This window comes from Oncorhynchus tshawytscha, unplaced genomic scaffold (genome assembly GCF_018296145.1).
Source record: "Oncorhynchus tshawytscha isolate Ot180627B unplaced genomic scaffold, Otsh_v2.0 Un_contig_1033_pilon_pilon, whole genome shotgun sequence".
In the NCBI taxonomy this organism is placed as follows: Eukaryota; Metazoa; Chordata; class Actinopteri; order Salmoniformes; family Salmonidae; genus Oncorhynchus; species Oncorhynchus tshawytscha.
In genome coordinates, this window is record NW_024608173.1 from 5,001 (window position 1) to 22,174 (window position 17,174).

Consider the following 17,174-nt stretch of genomic DNA (forward strand, 5'->3'; position numbering starts at 1 on the left):
CAAAACGTCCAACTAGAGGATGCTGGGAAGTACCGTTGTGTGGCCACCAACATCGGCAACCGCGTCAAGAGTAGAAAGGCAACGCTCTCCGTCATCAACCAAGGTGTGTGTGCTTTCAATTCAGATTATGGGTAGACTTGTTTAAAAGCACATCTTTCAAATCAAATGTATTTAAATAGCCCTTCGTACATCAGCTGATATCTCAAAGTGCTGTACAGAAACCCAGCCTACAACCCCAAACAGCAAGCAATGCAGGTGTAGAAGCACGGTGGCTAGGAAAAACTCCCTAGAAAGGCCAAAACCTAGGAAGAAACCTAGAGAGGAACCAGGCTATGTGGGGTGGCCAGTCCTCTTCTGGCTGTGCCGGGTGGAGATTATAACAGAACATGGCCAAGATGTTCAAATGTTCATAAATGACCAGCATGGTCAAATAATAATAATCACAGGCAGAACAGTTGAAACTGGAGCAGCAGCACGGCCAGGTAGACTGGGGACAGCAAGGAGTCATCATGTCAGGTAGTCCTGAGGCATGGTCCTAGGGCTCAGGTCCTCTGAGAGAGAGAAAGAAAGAGGGAATTAGAGAGAGCATACTTAAATTCACACAGGACACCGGATAGGACAGGAGAAGTACTCCAGATATAACAAACTGACCCTATCCCCCGACACATAAACTACTGCAGCATAAATACTGGAGGCTGAGATAGGAGGGGTCAGGAGACACTGTGGCCCCATCCGATGACACCCCTGGACAGGGCCAAACAGGAAGGATATAACCCCACCCACTTTGCCAAAGCACAGCCCCCACACCACTAGAGGGATATCTTCAACCACCAACTTACTATCCTGAGACAAGGCCGAGTATAGCCCACATATCTCCACCACGGCACAACCCAAGGGAGGGGGCGCCAACCCAGACAGGAAGATCACATCAGTGACTCAACCCACTCAAGTGACGCACCCCTCCTAGGGACGGTATGAAAGAGCCCTAGTAAGCCAGTGACTCAGCCCCTGTAAAAGGGTTAGAGGCAGAGAATCACAGTGGAAAGAGGGGAACCGGCCAGGCAGAGACAGCAAGGGCGGTTCGTTGCTCCAGAGCCTTTCCGTTCACCTTCACACTCCTGGGCCAGACTACACACAATCATATGACCCACTGAGTCTTCAGTAAAGACTTAAAGGTTGAGACCGAGTTTGCGTCTCTCACATGGGTAGGCAGACCATTCCATAAAAATGGAGCTCTGTAGGTGAAAGCCCTGCCTCCAGCTGTTTGCTTAGAAATTCTAGGGACAATTAGGAGGCCTGCGTCTTGTGACCGTAGCGTACGTGTAGGTATGTGCGGCAGGACCAAATCAGAGAGATAGGTAGGAGCAAGCCCATGTAATGCTTTGTAGGTTAGCAGTAAAACCTTGAAATCAGCCCTTGCCTTGACAGGAAGCCAGTGTAGCGAGGCTAGCACTGGAGTAATATGATCACATTTTTTGGTTCTAGTCAGGATTCTAGCAGCCATATTTTGCACTAACTGAAGTTTATTTAGTGCTTTATCCAGGTAGCCGGAAAGTAGAGCATTGCAGTAGTCTAACCTAGAAGTGACAAAAGCATGGATTAATTTTTCTGCATCATTTTTGGACAGAAAGTTTCTGATTTTTGCAATGTTACGTACCTCACATGCACATACAGTAAACCTTCTTTTAAATTGTACTGGTTTTTACTGTGAAAATAATTGCACAACTACAACTTTTTTTTTTTTTTTTAAGGTTCTGCCCCTAAACCGCGTCAGAGGCCCCGGATCATAGCGGGCCCCCAAAACATGACTGCTTCCCTCCACTACACCGTGGTCCTGGAGTGTGTTGCTACGGGCAACCCCAGACCCATCATCTCCTGGAGCCGGGCCGACAGTAAACCCATCGACGTGTTCAATGCCAGAGTGCTGGGCAGGTGAGAGGATGCATGATGCACCACTGTACCCATAATGCTCTGTGCAACATCGGCCACCATTGAGGTTTTTAAATCACGTTTAAAGACGTTTTTACTTCCTTTGTGTTGTATGTCATTTTATTATTGTTATAAAAATATATTTTAAAAATGTATTTCCTGAAGGAAAATGTGTGCACTTGCTTCAGTGGTCTCAAAGGACTGTTTGTACTGTAAAGTGTGTTGGGTTTTAATGCATTTAAAAAAAAATATATATATATATATTTATTTATTTATTTGTGTTTGACAGTGGAAACCTGGTGATCAGTGATGTGAAGCCTCAGCACAGTGGAGTCTACCTCTGTAGAGCCACCACCCCAAGAACATGCAACTACACCATCGCTACTGCCAACCTCACCGTGCTAGGTAAACTACTATATCCTTATATACTGATCCAACAATATGTTTTCAGCTGAAATGGGAGAATATTGCTCTGGGTTTCGGTCTAGTGGTTACAGCCACTGAGTGGTTTTTCAATATGCATACTACCGAGTGTGCTCCACACTCTCATGCTCCAAGTGTATTCTCCGAGGATGTTCTCTTGAGTACGTTCTTGTGAGGACGAGAGTTTGGAGAACACATGAAACATTCCATTTGAGCAGCACTCCCCTACTGTATTACCTCACGCTGCTCCTCCCCTACTGTATTACCTCACACTGCACCTCCCCCTACTGTATTACCTCACGCTGAGCGGCACTCCCCCTACTGTATTACCTCACGCTGCACCTCCCCTACTGTATTACCTCACGCTGCACCTCCCCTACTGTATTACCTCACGCTGCACCTCCCCCTACTGTATTACCTCACGCTGCACCTCCCCTACTGTATTACCTCACGCTGCACCTCCCCTACTGTATTACCTCACGCTGCACCTCCCCTACTGTATTACCTCACGCTGCACCTCCCCTACTGTATTACCTCACGCTGCACCTCCCCTACTGTATTACCTCACGCTGCACCTCCCCTACTGTATTACCTCACGCTGCACCTCCCCTACTGTATTACCTCACGCTGCACCTCCCCTACTGTATTACCTCACGCTGCACCTCCCCTACTGTATTACCTCACGCTGCACCTCACCCTACTGTATCACCTCACGCTGAGCAGCACTCCCCTACTGTATTACCTCACGCTGCACCTCCCTACTGTATTACCTCACGCTGCACCTCCCTACTGTATTACCTCACACTGCACCTCCCCTACTGTATTACCTCACGCTGCACCTCCCCTACTGTATTACCTCACGCTGCACCTCCCCTACTGTATTACCTCACACTGAGCAGCACTCCCCTACTGTATTACCTCACGCTGAGCGGCACTCCCCCTACTGTATTACCTCACGCTGAGCGGCACTCCACCTACTGTATTACCTCACGCTGAGCGGCACTCCCCTACTGTATTACCTCACGCTGCACCTCCCCTACTGTATTACCTCACACTGCACCTCCCCTACTGTATTACCTCACACTGCACCTCCCCTACTGTATTACCTCACGCTGCACCTCCCCTACTGTATTACCTCACGCTGCACCTCCCCTACTGTATTACCTCACACTGAGCAGCACTCCCCTACTGTATTACCTCACGCTGAGCGGCACTCCCCTACTGTATTACCTCACGCTGAGCGGCACTCCACCTACTGTATTACCTCACGCTGAGCGGCACTCCCCCTACTGTATTACCTCACGCTGAGCGGCACTCCCTACTGTATTACCTCACGCTACTGTATTACCTCACGCTGAGCGGCACTCCACCTACTGTATTACCTCACACTGAGCAGCACTCCCCGTACTGTATTACCTCACGCTGAGCGGCACTCCCCGTACTGTATTACCTCACGCTGAGCGGCACTCCCCTACTGTATTACCTCACGCTGAGCGGCACTCCACCTACTGTATTACCTCACGCTGAGCGGCACTCCCGTACTGTATTACCTCACGCTGAGCGGCACTCCCCTACTGTATTACCTCACGCTACTGTATTACCTCACGCTGAGCGGCACTCCACCTACTGTATTACCTCACGCTGAGCGGCACTCCCCTACTGTATTACCTCACGCTGAGCGGCACTCCACCTACTGTATTACCTCACACTGAGCAGCACTCCCGTACTGTATTACCTCACACTGAGCAGCACTCCACCTACTGTATTACCTCACGCTGAGCAGCACTCCACCTACTGTATTACCTCACGCTGAGCAGCACTCCACCTACTGTATTACCTCACACTGAGCAGCACTCCCGTGCTGTATTACCTCACGCTGAGCGGCACTCCACCTACTGTATTACCTCACACTGAGCAGCACTCCCGTACTGTATTACCTCACGCTGAGCAGCACTCCCGTACTGTATTACCTCACACTGAGCAGCACTCCCGTACTGTATTACCTCACGCTGAGCGGCACTCCCCTACTGTATTACCTCACGCTACTGTATTACCTCACACTGAGCAGCACTCCCCGTACTGTATTACCTCACGCTAAGCGGCACTCCCCTACTGTATTACCTCACGCTGAGCGGCACTCCACCTACTGTATTACCTCACACTGAGCAGCACTCCCGTACTGTATTACCTCACGCTGAGCAGCACTCCCGTACTGTATTACCTCACGCTGAGCGGCACTCCCGTACTGTATTACCTCACGCTGAGCGGCACTCCCCTACTGTATTACCTCACGCTGAGCGGCACTCCCCCTACTGTATTACCTCACGCTACTGTATTACCTCACGCTGAGCGGCACTCCACCTACTGTATTACCTCACGCTGAGCGGCACTCCCCCTACTGTATTACCTCACGCTGAGCGGCACTCCCCTACTGTATTACCTCACGCTGAGCGGCACTCCCCTACTGTATTACCTCACGCTACTGTATTACCTCACGCTGAGCGGCACTCCACCTACTGTATTACCTCACGCTGAGCAGCACTCCCCTACTGTATTACCTCACACTGAGCAGCACTCCCCGTACTGTATTACCTCACGCTGAGCAGCACTCCACCTACTGTATTACCTCACGCTGAGTGGCACTCCCGTACTGTATTACCTCACGCTGAGCAGCACTCCCCGTACTGTATTACCTCACGCTGAGCAGCACTCCCGTACTGTATTACCTCACGCTGAGCAGCACTCCACCTACTGTATTACCTCACGCTGAGCGGCACTCCCCGTACTGTATTACCTCACGCTGAGCGGCACTCCCGTACTGTATTACCTCACGCTGAGCGGCACTCCCCTACTGTATTACCTCACGCTGAGCGGCACTCCCCGTACTGTATTACCTCACGCTGAGCGGCACTCCCCTACTGTATTACCTCACGCTGAGCGGCACTCCCGTACTGTATTACCTCACGCTGAGCGGCACTCCACCTACTGTATTACCTCACGCTGAGCGGCACTCCCGTACTGTATTACCTCACGCTGAGCGGCACTCCCGTACTGTATTACCTCACGCTGAGCAGCACTCCACCTACTGTATTACCTCACGCTGAGCGGCACTCCCGTACTGTATTACCTCACGCTGAGCGGCACTCCACCTACTGTATTACCTCACGCTGAGCAGCACTCCCCTACTGTATTACCTCACGCTGAGCGGCACTCCCCCTACTGTATTACCTCACGCTGAGCAGCACTCCCCTACTGTATTACCTCACGCTGAGCAGCACTCCCCTACTGTATTACCTCACACTGAGCAGCACTCCCCTACTGTATTACCTCACACTGAGCAGCACTCCCGTACTGTATTACCTCACGCTGAGCGGCACTCCCCCTACTGTATTACCTCACACTGAGCAGCACTCCCCCTACTGTATTACCTCACGCTGAGCAGCACTCCCGTACTGTATTACCTCACACTGAGCAGCACTCCCCTACTGTATTACCTCACGCTACTGTATTACCTCACACTGAGCAGCACTCCCCGTACTGTATTACCTCACGCTGAGCGGCACTCCACCTACTGTATTACCTCACGCTACTGTATTACCTCACACTGAGCAGCACTCCCCGTACTGTATTACCTCACGCTGAGCGGCACTCCACCTACTGTATTACCTCACGCTACTGTATTACCTCACACTGAGCAGCACTCCCCTACTGTATTACCTCACGCTGAGCAGCACTCCCCTACTGTATTACCTCACACTGAGCAGCACTCCCCTACTGTATTACCTCACACTGAGCAGCACTCCACCTACTGTATTACCTCACACTGAGCAGCACTCCCCTACTGTATTACCTCACACTGAGCAGCACTCCCGTACTGTATTACCTCACACTGAGCAGCACTCCCCTACTGTATTACCTCACGCTGAGCAGCACTCCCCTACTGTATCACCTCACGCTGAGCAGCACTCCCCTACTGTATTACCTCACACTGAGCAGCACTCCCGTACTGTATTACCTCACGCTGAGCAGCACTCCACCTACTGTATTACCTCACACTGAGCAGCACTCCACCTACTGTATTACCTCACACTGAGCAGCACTCCCCTACTGTATTACTCACACTGAGCAGCACTCCCCGTACTGTATTACCTCACACTGAGCAGCACTCCCGTACTGTATTACCTCACGCTGAGCAGCACTCCCCTACTGTATCACCTCACGCTGCACCTCCCCTACTGTATTACCTCACGCTGAGCAGCACTCCCCTACTGTATTACCTCACGCTGAGCAGCACTCCCCTACTGTATTACCTCACACTGAGCAGCACTCCCCGTACTGTATTACCTCACACTGAGCAGCACTCCCCTACTGTATTACCTCACACTGAGCAGCACTCCCCGTACTGTATTACTCACACTGAGCAGCACTCCCCGTACTGTATTACCTCACGCTGCACCTCCCCTACTGTATTACCTCACGCTGCACCTCCCCTACTGTATTACCTCACGCTGAGCAGCACTCCCCTACTGTATTACCTCACACTGAGCAGCACTCCCCTACTGTATTACCTCACACTGAGCAGCACTCCCCGTACTGTATTACCTCACACTGAGCGGCACTCCACCTACTGTATTACCTCACGCTGCACCTCCCCTACTGTATTACCTCACGCTGAGCAGCACTCCCCTACTGTATTACCTCACACTGAGCAGCACTCCCCTACTGTATTACCTCACACTGAGCAGCACTCCCCCTACTGTATTACCTCACACTGAGCAGCACTCCACCTACTGTATTACCTCACGCTGAGCAGCACTCCCGTACTGTATTACCTCACGCTGAGCAGCACTCCCCGTACTGTATTACCTCACACTGAGCAGCACTCCCCCTACTGTATTACCTCACGCTGAGCAGCACTCCACCTACTGTATTACCTCACGCTGAGCAGCACTCCCCTACTGTATTACCTCACGCTGAGCAGCACTCCCGTACTGTATTACCTCACGCTGAGCAGCACTCCCCCTACTGTATTACCTCACGCTGAGCAGCAGCACTCCCCTACTGTATTACCTCACGCTGAGCAGCACTCCCGTACTGTATTACCTCACGCTGAGCAGCACTCCCCCTACTGTATTACCTCACACTGAGCAGCACTCCCGTACTGTATTACCTCACGCTGAGCAGCACTCCCCTACTGTATTACCTCACGCTGAGCAGCACTCCCCTACTGTATTACCTCACACTGAGCAGCACTCCCCTACTGTATTACCTCACACTGAGCAGCACTCCACCTACTGTATTACCTCACACTGAGCAGCACTCCCCTACTGTATTACCTCACACTGAGCAGCACTCCCGTACTGTATTACCTCACACTGAGCAGCACTCCCCTACTGTATTACCTCACGCTGAGCAGCACTCCCCTACTGTATCACCTCACGCTGAGCAGCACTCCCCTACTGTATTACCTCACACTGAGCAGCACTCCCGTACTGTATTACCTCACGCTGAGCAGCACTCCACCTACTGTATTACCTCACACTGAGCAGCACTCCACCTACTGTATTACCTCACACTGAGCAGCACTCCCCCTACTGTATTACCTCACACTGAGCAGCACTCCCGTACTGTATTACCTCACACTGAGCAGCACTCCCCTACTGTATTACCTCACGCTGAGCAGCACTCCCCTACTGTATCACCTCACGCTGCACCTCCCCTACTGTATTACCTCACGCTGAGCAGCACTCCCCTACTGTATTACCTCACGCTGAGCAGCACTCCCCCTACTGTATTACCTCACACTGAGCAGCACTCCCCGTACTGTATTACCTCACACTGAGCAGCACTCCCCTACTGTATTACCTCACACTGAGCAGCACTCCCGTACTGTATTACCTCACACTGAGCAGCACTCCCGTACTGTATTACCTCACGCTGCACCTCCCCTACTGTATTACCTCACGCTGCACCTCCCCTACTGTATTACCTCACGCTGAGCAGCACTCCCCTACTGTATTACCTCACACTGAGCAGCACTCCCCTACTGTATTACCTCACACTGAGCAGCACTCCCGTACTGTATTACCTCACACTGAGCGGCACTCCACCTACTGTATTACCTCACGCTGCACCTCCCCTACTGTATTACCTCACGCTGAGCAGCACTCCCCTACTGTATTACCTCACACTGAGCAGCACTCCCCTACTGTATTACCTCACACTGAGCAGCACTCCCCTACTGTATTACCTCACACTGAGCAGCACTCCACCTACTGTATTACCTCACGCTGAGCAGCACTCCCGTACTGTATTACCTCACGCTGAGCAGCAGCTGTATTACCTCACACTGAGCAGCACTCCCCTACTGTATTACCTCACGCTGAGCAGCACTCCACCTACTGTATTACCTCACGCTGAGCAGCACTCCCCTACTGTATTACCTCACGCTGAGCAGCACTCCCGTACTGTATTACCTCACGCTGAGCAGCACTCCCCTACTGTATTACCTCACGCTGAGCAGCACTCCCCTACTGTATTACCTCACGCTGAGCAGCACTCCCGTACTGTATTACCTCACGCTGAGCAGCACTCCCCTACTGTATTACCTCACACTGAGCAGCACTCCCCTACTGTATTACCTCACGCTGAGCAGCACTCCCCTACTGTATTACCTCACGCTGAGCAGCACTCCCCTACTGTATTACCTCACGCTGAGCAGCACTCCCGTACTGTATTACCTCACGCTGAGCAGCACTCCCCTACTGTATTACTCACGCTGAGCAGCACTCCCGTACTGTATTACTCACACTGAGCAGCACTCCCCGTACTGTATTACCTCACACTGAGCAGCACTCCCCGTACTGTATTACCTCACGCTGAGCAGCACTCCCCTACTGTATTACCTCACACTGAGCAGCACTCCCCTACTGTATTACCTCACACTGAGCAGCACTCCCGTACTGTATTACCTCACGCTGAGCAGCACTCCCGTACTGTATTACCTCACGCTGAGCAGCACTCCCGTACTGTATTGTATTACCTCACACTGAGCAGCACTCCACCTACTGTATTACCTCACGCTGAGCAGCACTCCCCCTACTGTATTACCTCACGCTGAGCAGCACTCCACCTACTGTATTACCTCACGCTGAGCGGCACTCCCCTACTGTATTACCTCACGCTGAGCGGCACTCCACCTACTGTATTACCTCACGCTACTGTATTACCTCACGCTGAGCAGCACTCCCCTACTGTATTACCTCACACTGAGCAGCACTCCCCTACTGTATTACCTCACGCTGAGCGGCACTCCCCCTACCTTATTATTTTGATTGCAAGAAAACGTTCTTAATTTTTTTACTGTATTACCTCACACTGCACCTCCCGTACTGTATTACCTCACACTGCACCTCCCCTACTGTATTACCTCACACTGAGCAGCACTCCCCTACTGTATTACCTCACGCTGAGCAGCACTCCCGTACTGTATTACCTCACACTGAGCAGCACTCCCGTACTGTATTACCTCACACTGAGCAGCACTCCCGTACTGTATTACCTCACGCTGAGCAGCACTCCCCTACTGTATTACCTCACACTGAGCAGCACTCCCCTACTGTATTACCTCACACTGAGCAGCACTCCCCGTACTGTATTACCTCACGCTGAGCAGCACTCCCCGTACTGTATTACCTCACGCTGAGCAGCACTCCCCGTACTGTATTGTATTACCTCACACTGAGCAGCACTCCACCTACTGTATTACCTCACGCTGAGCAGCACTCCCCTACTGTATTACCTCACGCTGAGCAGCACTCCACCTACTGTATTACCTCACGCTGAGCGGCACTCCCCTACTGTATTACCTCACGCTGAGCGGCACTCCACCTACTGTATTACCTCACGCTACTGTATTACCTCACGCTGAGCAGCACTCCCCTACTGTATTACCTCACACTGAGCAGCACTCCCCTACTGTATTACCTCACGCTGAGCGGCACTCCCCCTACCTTATTATTTTGATTGCAAGAAAACGTTCTTAATTTTTTTTACTGTATTACCTCACACTGCACCTCCCCGTACTGTATTACCTCACACTGCACCTCCCCTACTGTATTACCTCACACTGCACCTCCCCTACTGTATTACCTCACACTGAGCAGCACTCCCGTACTGTATTACCTCACACTGCACCTCCCCTACTGTATTACCTCACTCCCCTACTGTATTACCTCACACTGAGCAGCACTCCCCTACTGTCATATTTCTTTGCGTACTTTCCTTTGAAGCATCGATGCATCTTTGAAAATATCTACAAACGGAGTACGCATTCGAGAAGTGCCCTCCATGCTCCACGTTTCGCATACTTTGTTTTAGACTCGCACTTCTGACCCTCCCAGTACTCGGAGCAGTGTAGTAGGCATTTTGAGAAACACCTCACAGCCTTTGGTGTATGTATGTCTGTGTGGGTTCAAACCCCGGTCCTACTGTTTCCACTTCTTAATGCTTCCTGTCTCTATCCACTAATAAAAAGTACAAATGTAATAATATTCGTGCCATCCTTAGCATTTTCCTATCAATAATACGGCACAAATAGATTGGATGTGTATAGCACAGTTAAAATGAAATAGTAAAAGTGAGATACACACCTCATCCACCACTCGGTTCTGCCTCTAGAGCCCCCATCACTGGTGGAGAGACCTGAGAGCCAGACCCGTCCCAGGGCTGGCACTGCCCGCTCGTGTGCCAGGCTCAGGGGTGCCCCCGCCACGCATCACCTGGCTGAAGAACGGAGAGGAGGTGCACCTGAACGGCAGGATCAAGATGTACAACAGGTACTGTTACACCTGAACAACTCCGTACTGAAGATCAAATTTACACTTCACATTTTAAAATGGGATGTTCAAAGAAAAGAGAAACCCCGACCGCTGCTCTCCTGCTCATATCACTTTGTTTATTGAACGTGTCGGCCAGATAACGTTCATCGGAGGGTTTCTTTCTTTCTTTGACGATATCATCACATTATTTCCACGCACCTGCAACAAAAATTAAAATTTAGAATTAAAACAAACCCTTTTTAAATTTTTTTTTTTTTTTATTGTCCACTCAATATGAGAATGTGTCTTTGACTTCACAATAACACGATTGACATAACTTTTAATTAAAAATGTCAACGTGTCAGTCAAATGATCTCCAACAATGGTTTGTTGTAATAATAGTGAAGCTGTTCTCATCAAATCGAATGCTATTTATCAAATGCTGAATACAACAGGTGTAGTAGACCTGAATACAACGGGTGTGGTAGACCTGAATACAACGGGTGTGGTAGACCTGAATACAACGGGTGTGGTAGACCTGAATACAACGGGTGTGGTAGACCTGAATACAACAGGTGTAGTAGACCTGAATACAACAGGTGTAGTAGACCTGAATACAACAGGTGTAGTAGACCTGAATACAACAGGTGTAGTAGACCTGAATACAACAGGTGTAGTAGACCTGAATACAACAGGTGTAGTAGACCTGAATACAACAGGTGTAGTAGACCTGAATACAACAGGTGTAGTAGACCTGAATACAACAGGTGTAGTAGACCTGAATACAACAGGTGTAGTAGACCTGAATACAACAGGTGTAGTAGACCTGAATACAACAGGTGTAGTAGACCTGAATACAACAGGTGTAGTAGACCTGAATACAACAGGTGTAGTAGACCTGAATACAACAGGTGTAGTAGACCTGAATACAACAGGTGTAGTAGACCTGAATACAACAGGTGTAGTAGACCTGAATACAACAGGTGTAGTAGACCTGAATACAACAGGTGTAGTAGACCTGAATACAACAGGTGTAGTAGACCTGAATACAACGGGTGTGGTAGACCTGAATACAACGGGTGTGGTAGACCTGAACACAACGGGTGTAGGTAGACCTGAACACAACGGGTGTGGTAGACCTGAACACAACGGGTGTAGGTAGACCTGAACACAACGGGTGTAGGTAGACCTGAACACAACGGGTGTAGGTAGACCTGAACACAACGGGTGTAGGTAGACCTGAACACAACGGGTGTAGGTAGACCTGAACACAACGGGTGTAGGTAGACCTGAACACAACGGGTGTAGGTAGACCTGAACACAACGGGTGTAGGTAGACCTGAACACAACGGGTGTAGGTAGACCTGAACACAACGGGTGTAGGTAGACCTGAACACAACGGGTGTAGGTAGACCTGAACACAACGGGTGTAGGTAGACCTGAACACAACGGGTGTAGGTAGACCATACCATTAATAAAGACGATACCGAAGTTCATGACTCTGTTTCCCTCCACAGTAAACTGGTGATCACTCAGATCACAACGGAGGATGATGCCATCTACCAGTGTGTGGCGGAGAACGAACAGGGCAGCGCTCTGTCCCTGGCACGCCTCATCGTGGTGATGTCTGAGGACCGGCCCAGCGCTCCCAGGAACATCCACGCTGAAACCATCTCCTCCTCAGCCATCCTACTGGCCTGGGAGAGACCCATCTACAACGCTGACAAAGTCATCGCTTATTCTGTACACTACATGAAGGCTGAAGGTAGGAGTAAAGACAGGGTGATGGAGGAGGAGTAAAGACAGGGTGATGGAGGAGGAGTAAAGACAGGGTGATGGAGGAGGAGTAAAGACAGGGTGATTGAGGAGGAGTAAAGACAGGGTGATTGAGGAGGAGTAAAGACAGGGTGATGGAGGAGGAGTAAAGACAGGGTGATGGAGGAGGAGTAAAGACAGGGTGATGGAGGAGGAGTAAAGACAGGGTGATGGAGGAGGAGTAAAGACAGGGTGATGGAGGAGGAGTAAAGACAGGGTGATGGAGGAGGAGTAAAGACAGGGTGATGGAGGAGGAGTAAAGACAGGGTGATGGAGGAGGAGTAAAGACAGGGTGATGGAGGAGGAGTAAAGACAGGGTGATGGAGGAGGAGTAAAGACAGGGTGATGGAGGAGGAGTAAAGACAGGGTGATGGAGGAGGAGTAAAGACCGGGTGATGGAGGAGGAGTAAAGACCGGGTGATGGAGGAGGAGTAAAGACCGGGTGATGGAGGAGGAGTAGAGACGGGGTGATGGAGGAGGAGTAGAGACGGGGTGATGGAGGAGGAGTAGAGACGGGGTGATGGAGGAGGAGTAGAGACGGGGTGATGGAGGAGGAGTAGAGACGGGGTGATGGAGGAGGAGTAGAGACGGGGTGATGGAGGAGGAGTAGAGACGGGGTGATGGAGGAGGAGTAGAGACGGGGTGATGGAGGAGGAGTAGAGACGGGGTGATGGAGGAGGAGTAGAGACGGGGTGATGGAGGAGGAGTAGAGACGGGGTGATGGAGGAGGAGGAGTAGAGACGGGGTGATGGAGGAGGAGGAGTAGAGACGGGGTGATGGAGGAGGAGGAGTAGAGACGGGGTGATGGAGGAGGAGGAGTAAAGACGGGGTGATGGAGGAGGAGGAGTAAAGACGGGGTGATGGAGGAGGAGGAGTAAAGAAGGGGTGATGGAGGAGTAAAGACGGGGTGATGGAGGAGGAGGAGTAAAGACTGGGTGATGGAGGAGGAGGAGTAAAGACTGGGTGATGGAGGAGGAGGAGTAAAGACGGGGTGATGGAGGAGTAAAGACGGGGTGATGGAGGAGGGGCAGTGATGGAGGAGGTGTAGAGACGGGGTGATGGAGGAGGGGTAGAGACGGGCTGATGGAGGAGGGGTAGAGACGGGCTGATGGAGGAGGAGTGGGCAGGAAAGACGTCACAGGTTAGGACTGTTTGAGGACTGTGGGTAGGAAAGACATGTCACAGGGAACGTGACTCTGCTCTGCTCTGCATTAGTTCAATGTTGACAGAAAATCTGAGGGGCAAGAAGACTGTTAGCAGAAAGACTAGTATACCCAAACAGTAAAACCAACTTGTTTACATACCACAGGGTTTGAAGATATTCATCTCTGGTCTTTTATATCTATTTTATTCATCTATTTGTCATTAATTTCAACAGTTGAGTCCCCTTATCTCCCTTTCAAGGGATCTTTACATTTGAGGCATCTTTCTTGTGACACGTTACATTAAAACTTTTTAATTTTCTCCCCTATCCATTCCAGGACTAAACAATGAGGAATACCAGGTGGTGATTGGCAACGACACGACCAGCTACATTATAGATGACCTGGAGCCAGCCTGGAACTACTCTTTCTACATGGTGGCCTATATGCCGATGGGAGCTAGCCGTATGTCTGACCAAGTCTGTCAACACACTCTGGAGGACGGTGAGTAAGGACATACAAGCAGACTGTTGTCAAGCAGACTGTTGTCAAGCAGACTGTTGTCAAGCAGACTGTTGTCAAGCAGACTGTTGTCAAGCAGACTGTTGTCAAGTAGACTGTTGTCAAGTAGACTTTTGTCATGCCAATGAATAGAATGGAATGGAATTGAGCCGATAAGAGATTATCAACTGCTCCTTTCTGTAACTCACTTCATCACTTGATTTGACAGTGTGAATGATTGTGCGTGTTTTAAGTTTAACTACATTGCATTCGGACTGTGCAGAATCATTGATCTACAAATCATCCCAAATAACTGCTCAATATTGGGATTAAGTTTAGAGATTCTGCGCACTCGACTTGTCTCGAACTGATCCATTCAAACACGGTTGAATGTCTCCTCCAGTGCCCCTGCGTACCCCAGAGCTCAGCCTGACCAGCCACAGCCCTACAGACATCCAGGTTTTGTGGCAGCCTCTACCAACCAAATTGTCCCGTGGGCACATATGGGCCTATCGTCTGTCCTACCGTACAGCTGCAGACGCCACGGTTCTGTCTGTGGAGCTGGCCCAAAACAACACCCAGTACCTCCTGGGAGACCTTCAGCCTGATACCGTCTACCTGCTCCGGATCTCTGCAGCCACCAGGGTGGGGTGGTGTGAACCCTCCTCCTGGACCTCCCACCGCACTCCCAAAACCTCCAGCATCAAAGGTAACTAATATCACATCCTAACCCTCACCCAAAACCTCCAGCATCAAAGGTAACTAATATCACATCCTAACCCTCACCCAAAACCTCCAGCATCAAAGGTAACTAACATCACATCCTAACCCTCACCCAAAACCTCCAGCATCAAAGCTAACTAACATCACATCCAAAACCTCCAGCATCAAAGGTAACTAACATCACATCCTAACCCTCACCCAAAACCTCCAGCATCAAAGGTAACCAACATCACATCCTAACCCTCACCCTAAACCTCCAGCATCAAAGGTAACCAACATCACATCCTAACCCTCACCCTAAACCTCCAGCATCAAAGGTAACCAACATCACATCCTAACCCTCACCCTAAACCTCCAGCATCAAAGGTAACCAACATCACATCCTAACCCTCACCCAAAACCTCCAGCATCAAAGGTAACCAACATCACATCCTAACCCTCACCCTAAACCTCCAGCATCAAAGGTAACTAATATCACACCCACCCAAAACCAGCATCAAAGGTAACTAATATCACATCCTCACCCAAAACCAGCATCAAAGGTAACTAATATCACATCCTCACCCAAAACCAGCATCAAAGGTAACTAATATCACATCCTAACCCAAAACCAGCATCAAAGGTAACTAATATCACATCCTAACCCAAAACCAGCATCAAAGGTAACTAATATCACATCCTAACCCAAAACCAGCATCAAATGTAACTAATATCACATCCTAACCCTCACCCAAAACCAGCATCATACAGCATGTCAAAGTTTTCAGAAACGTGACTCCAAAATGACACAATTTAAGATTAATTTCTAATGCATTTTAACAGACTCTATTCTTCAGAGTGATTTACAGAAGCAATTAGGGGTTAAGTGCCTTGCTTAAGGGCGCATCAACAGATTTTTCTTCATCATCCTCTTCATACCTGTTCTCCTTCCTGTGTCCTTCATCATCCTCTTCATACCTGTTCTCCTTCCTGTGTCGTCCATCATCCTCTTCATACCTGTTCTCCTTCCTGTGTCCATCATCCTCTTCATACCTGTTCTCCTTCCTGTGTCCCCACAGTGCCACCTGCCCCACTGCTACAGCAACTGGAGCCTCTCAACTGCACCTCCATCTTGGTTCGATGGCAGCCATCTCCAGGCTCCGTGGTCGTCCAGGGTTACCGGCTCTGTTACCATGAGGAGGGTCAACCAGAACAGCCCTCCATCCAGCTCTAGCCTGAGGACACAGAATACACCATCAGTGGTCTGGGTAAGTGATGATTAGATATAGGTATAGATACTGTAGGTATAGTTTGGGTAGAGGCAGAGGTGGGTAGAGGCAGAGGTGGGTAGAGGCAGAGGTGGGTAGAGGCAGAGGTGGGTAGAGGCAGAGGTGGGTAGAGGCAGAGGTGGGTAGAGGCAGAGGTGGGTAGAGGCAGAGGTGGGTAGAGGCAGAGGTGGGTAGAGGCAGAGGTGGGTAGAGGCAGAGGTGGGTAGAGGCAGAGGTGGGTAGAGGCAGAGGTGGGTAGAGGCAGAGGTGGGTAGAGGCAGAGGTGGGTAGAGGCAGAGGTGGGTAGAGGCAGAGGTGGGTAGAGGCAGAGGTGGGTAGAGGCAGAGGTGGGTAGAGGCAGAGGTGGGTAGAGGCAGAGTTTTGAGTGGCTTTTTGGACATCAACAGGATATAAAGGGGAGAATCAGATATTTTTCAATATGTAGTGACATCTTTTAGTGTCCCCTTTCCATTTCTCTCGGTCTGTCCCCGATCAATATGGGCTCTCCTAAACAGACCTCCCTCGACTCCCCAGCCCCCTGTACAGTCCCAAGTTCCTCCCCCAATCCCTCTCCA

The 17,174-nt window shown here is 50.4% G+C and overlaps 1 protein-coding gene across 1 annotated transcript in view; it reads left to right on the plus strand.

Annotated features, from left to right (window-relative positions):
- Window positions 1-17,174, plus strand: part of LOC112257148 (protogenin-like) — a gene marked incomplete at its 5' end in the record, with an annotated part of 32,333 nt that overhangs the window by 274 nt on the left and 14,885 nt on the right. The window contains 10 exons of the mRNA XM_042312914.1: window positions 1-103; window positions 1,752-1,932; window positions 2,219-2,334; window positions 2,501-2,523; window positions 11,032-11,189; window positions 12,689-12,936; window positions 14,468-14,632; window positions 15,033-15,338; window positions 15,613-15,620; window positions 16,411-16,599. The exon at window positions 1-103 is cut by the window's left edge and continues 34 nt beyond it. Of these exons, the coding sequence (XP_042168848.1) occupies window positions 1-103; window positions 1,752-1,932; window positions 2,219-2,334; window positions 2,501-2,523; window positions 11,032-11,189; window positions 12,689-12,936; window positions 14,468-14,632; window positions 15,033-15,338; window positions 15,613-15,620; window positions 16,411-16,599 (1,497 nt within the window). The remainder of the gene's footprint in view (window positions 104-1,751; window positions 1,933-2,218; window positions 2,335-2,500; window positions 2,524-11,031; window positions 11,190-12,688; window positions 12,937-14,467; window positions 14,633-15,032; window positions 15,339-15,612; window positions 15,621-16,410; window positions 16,600-17,174) is intronic.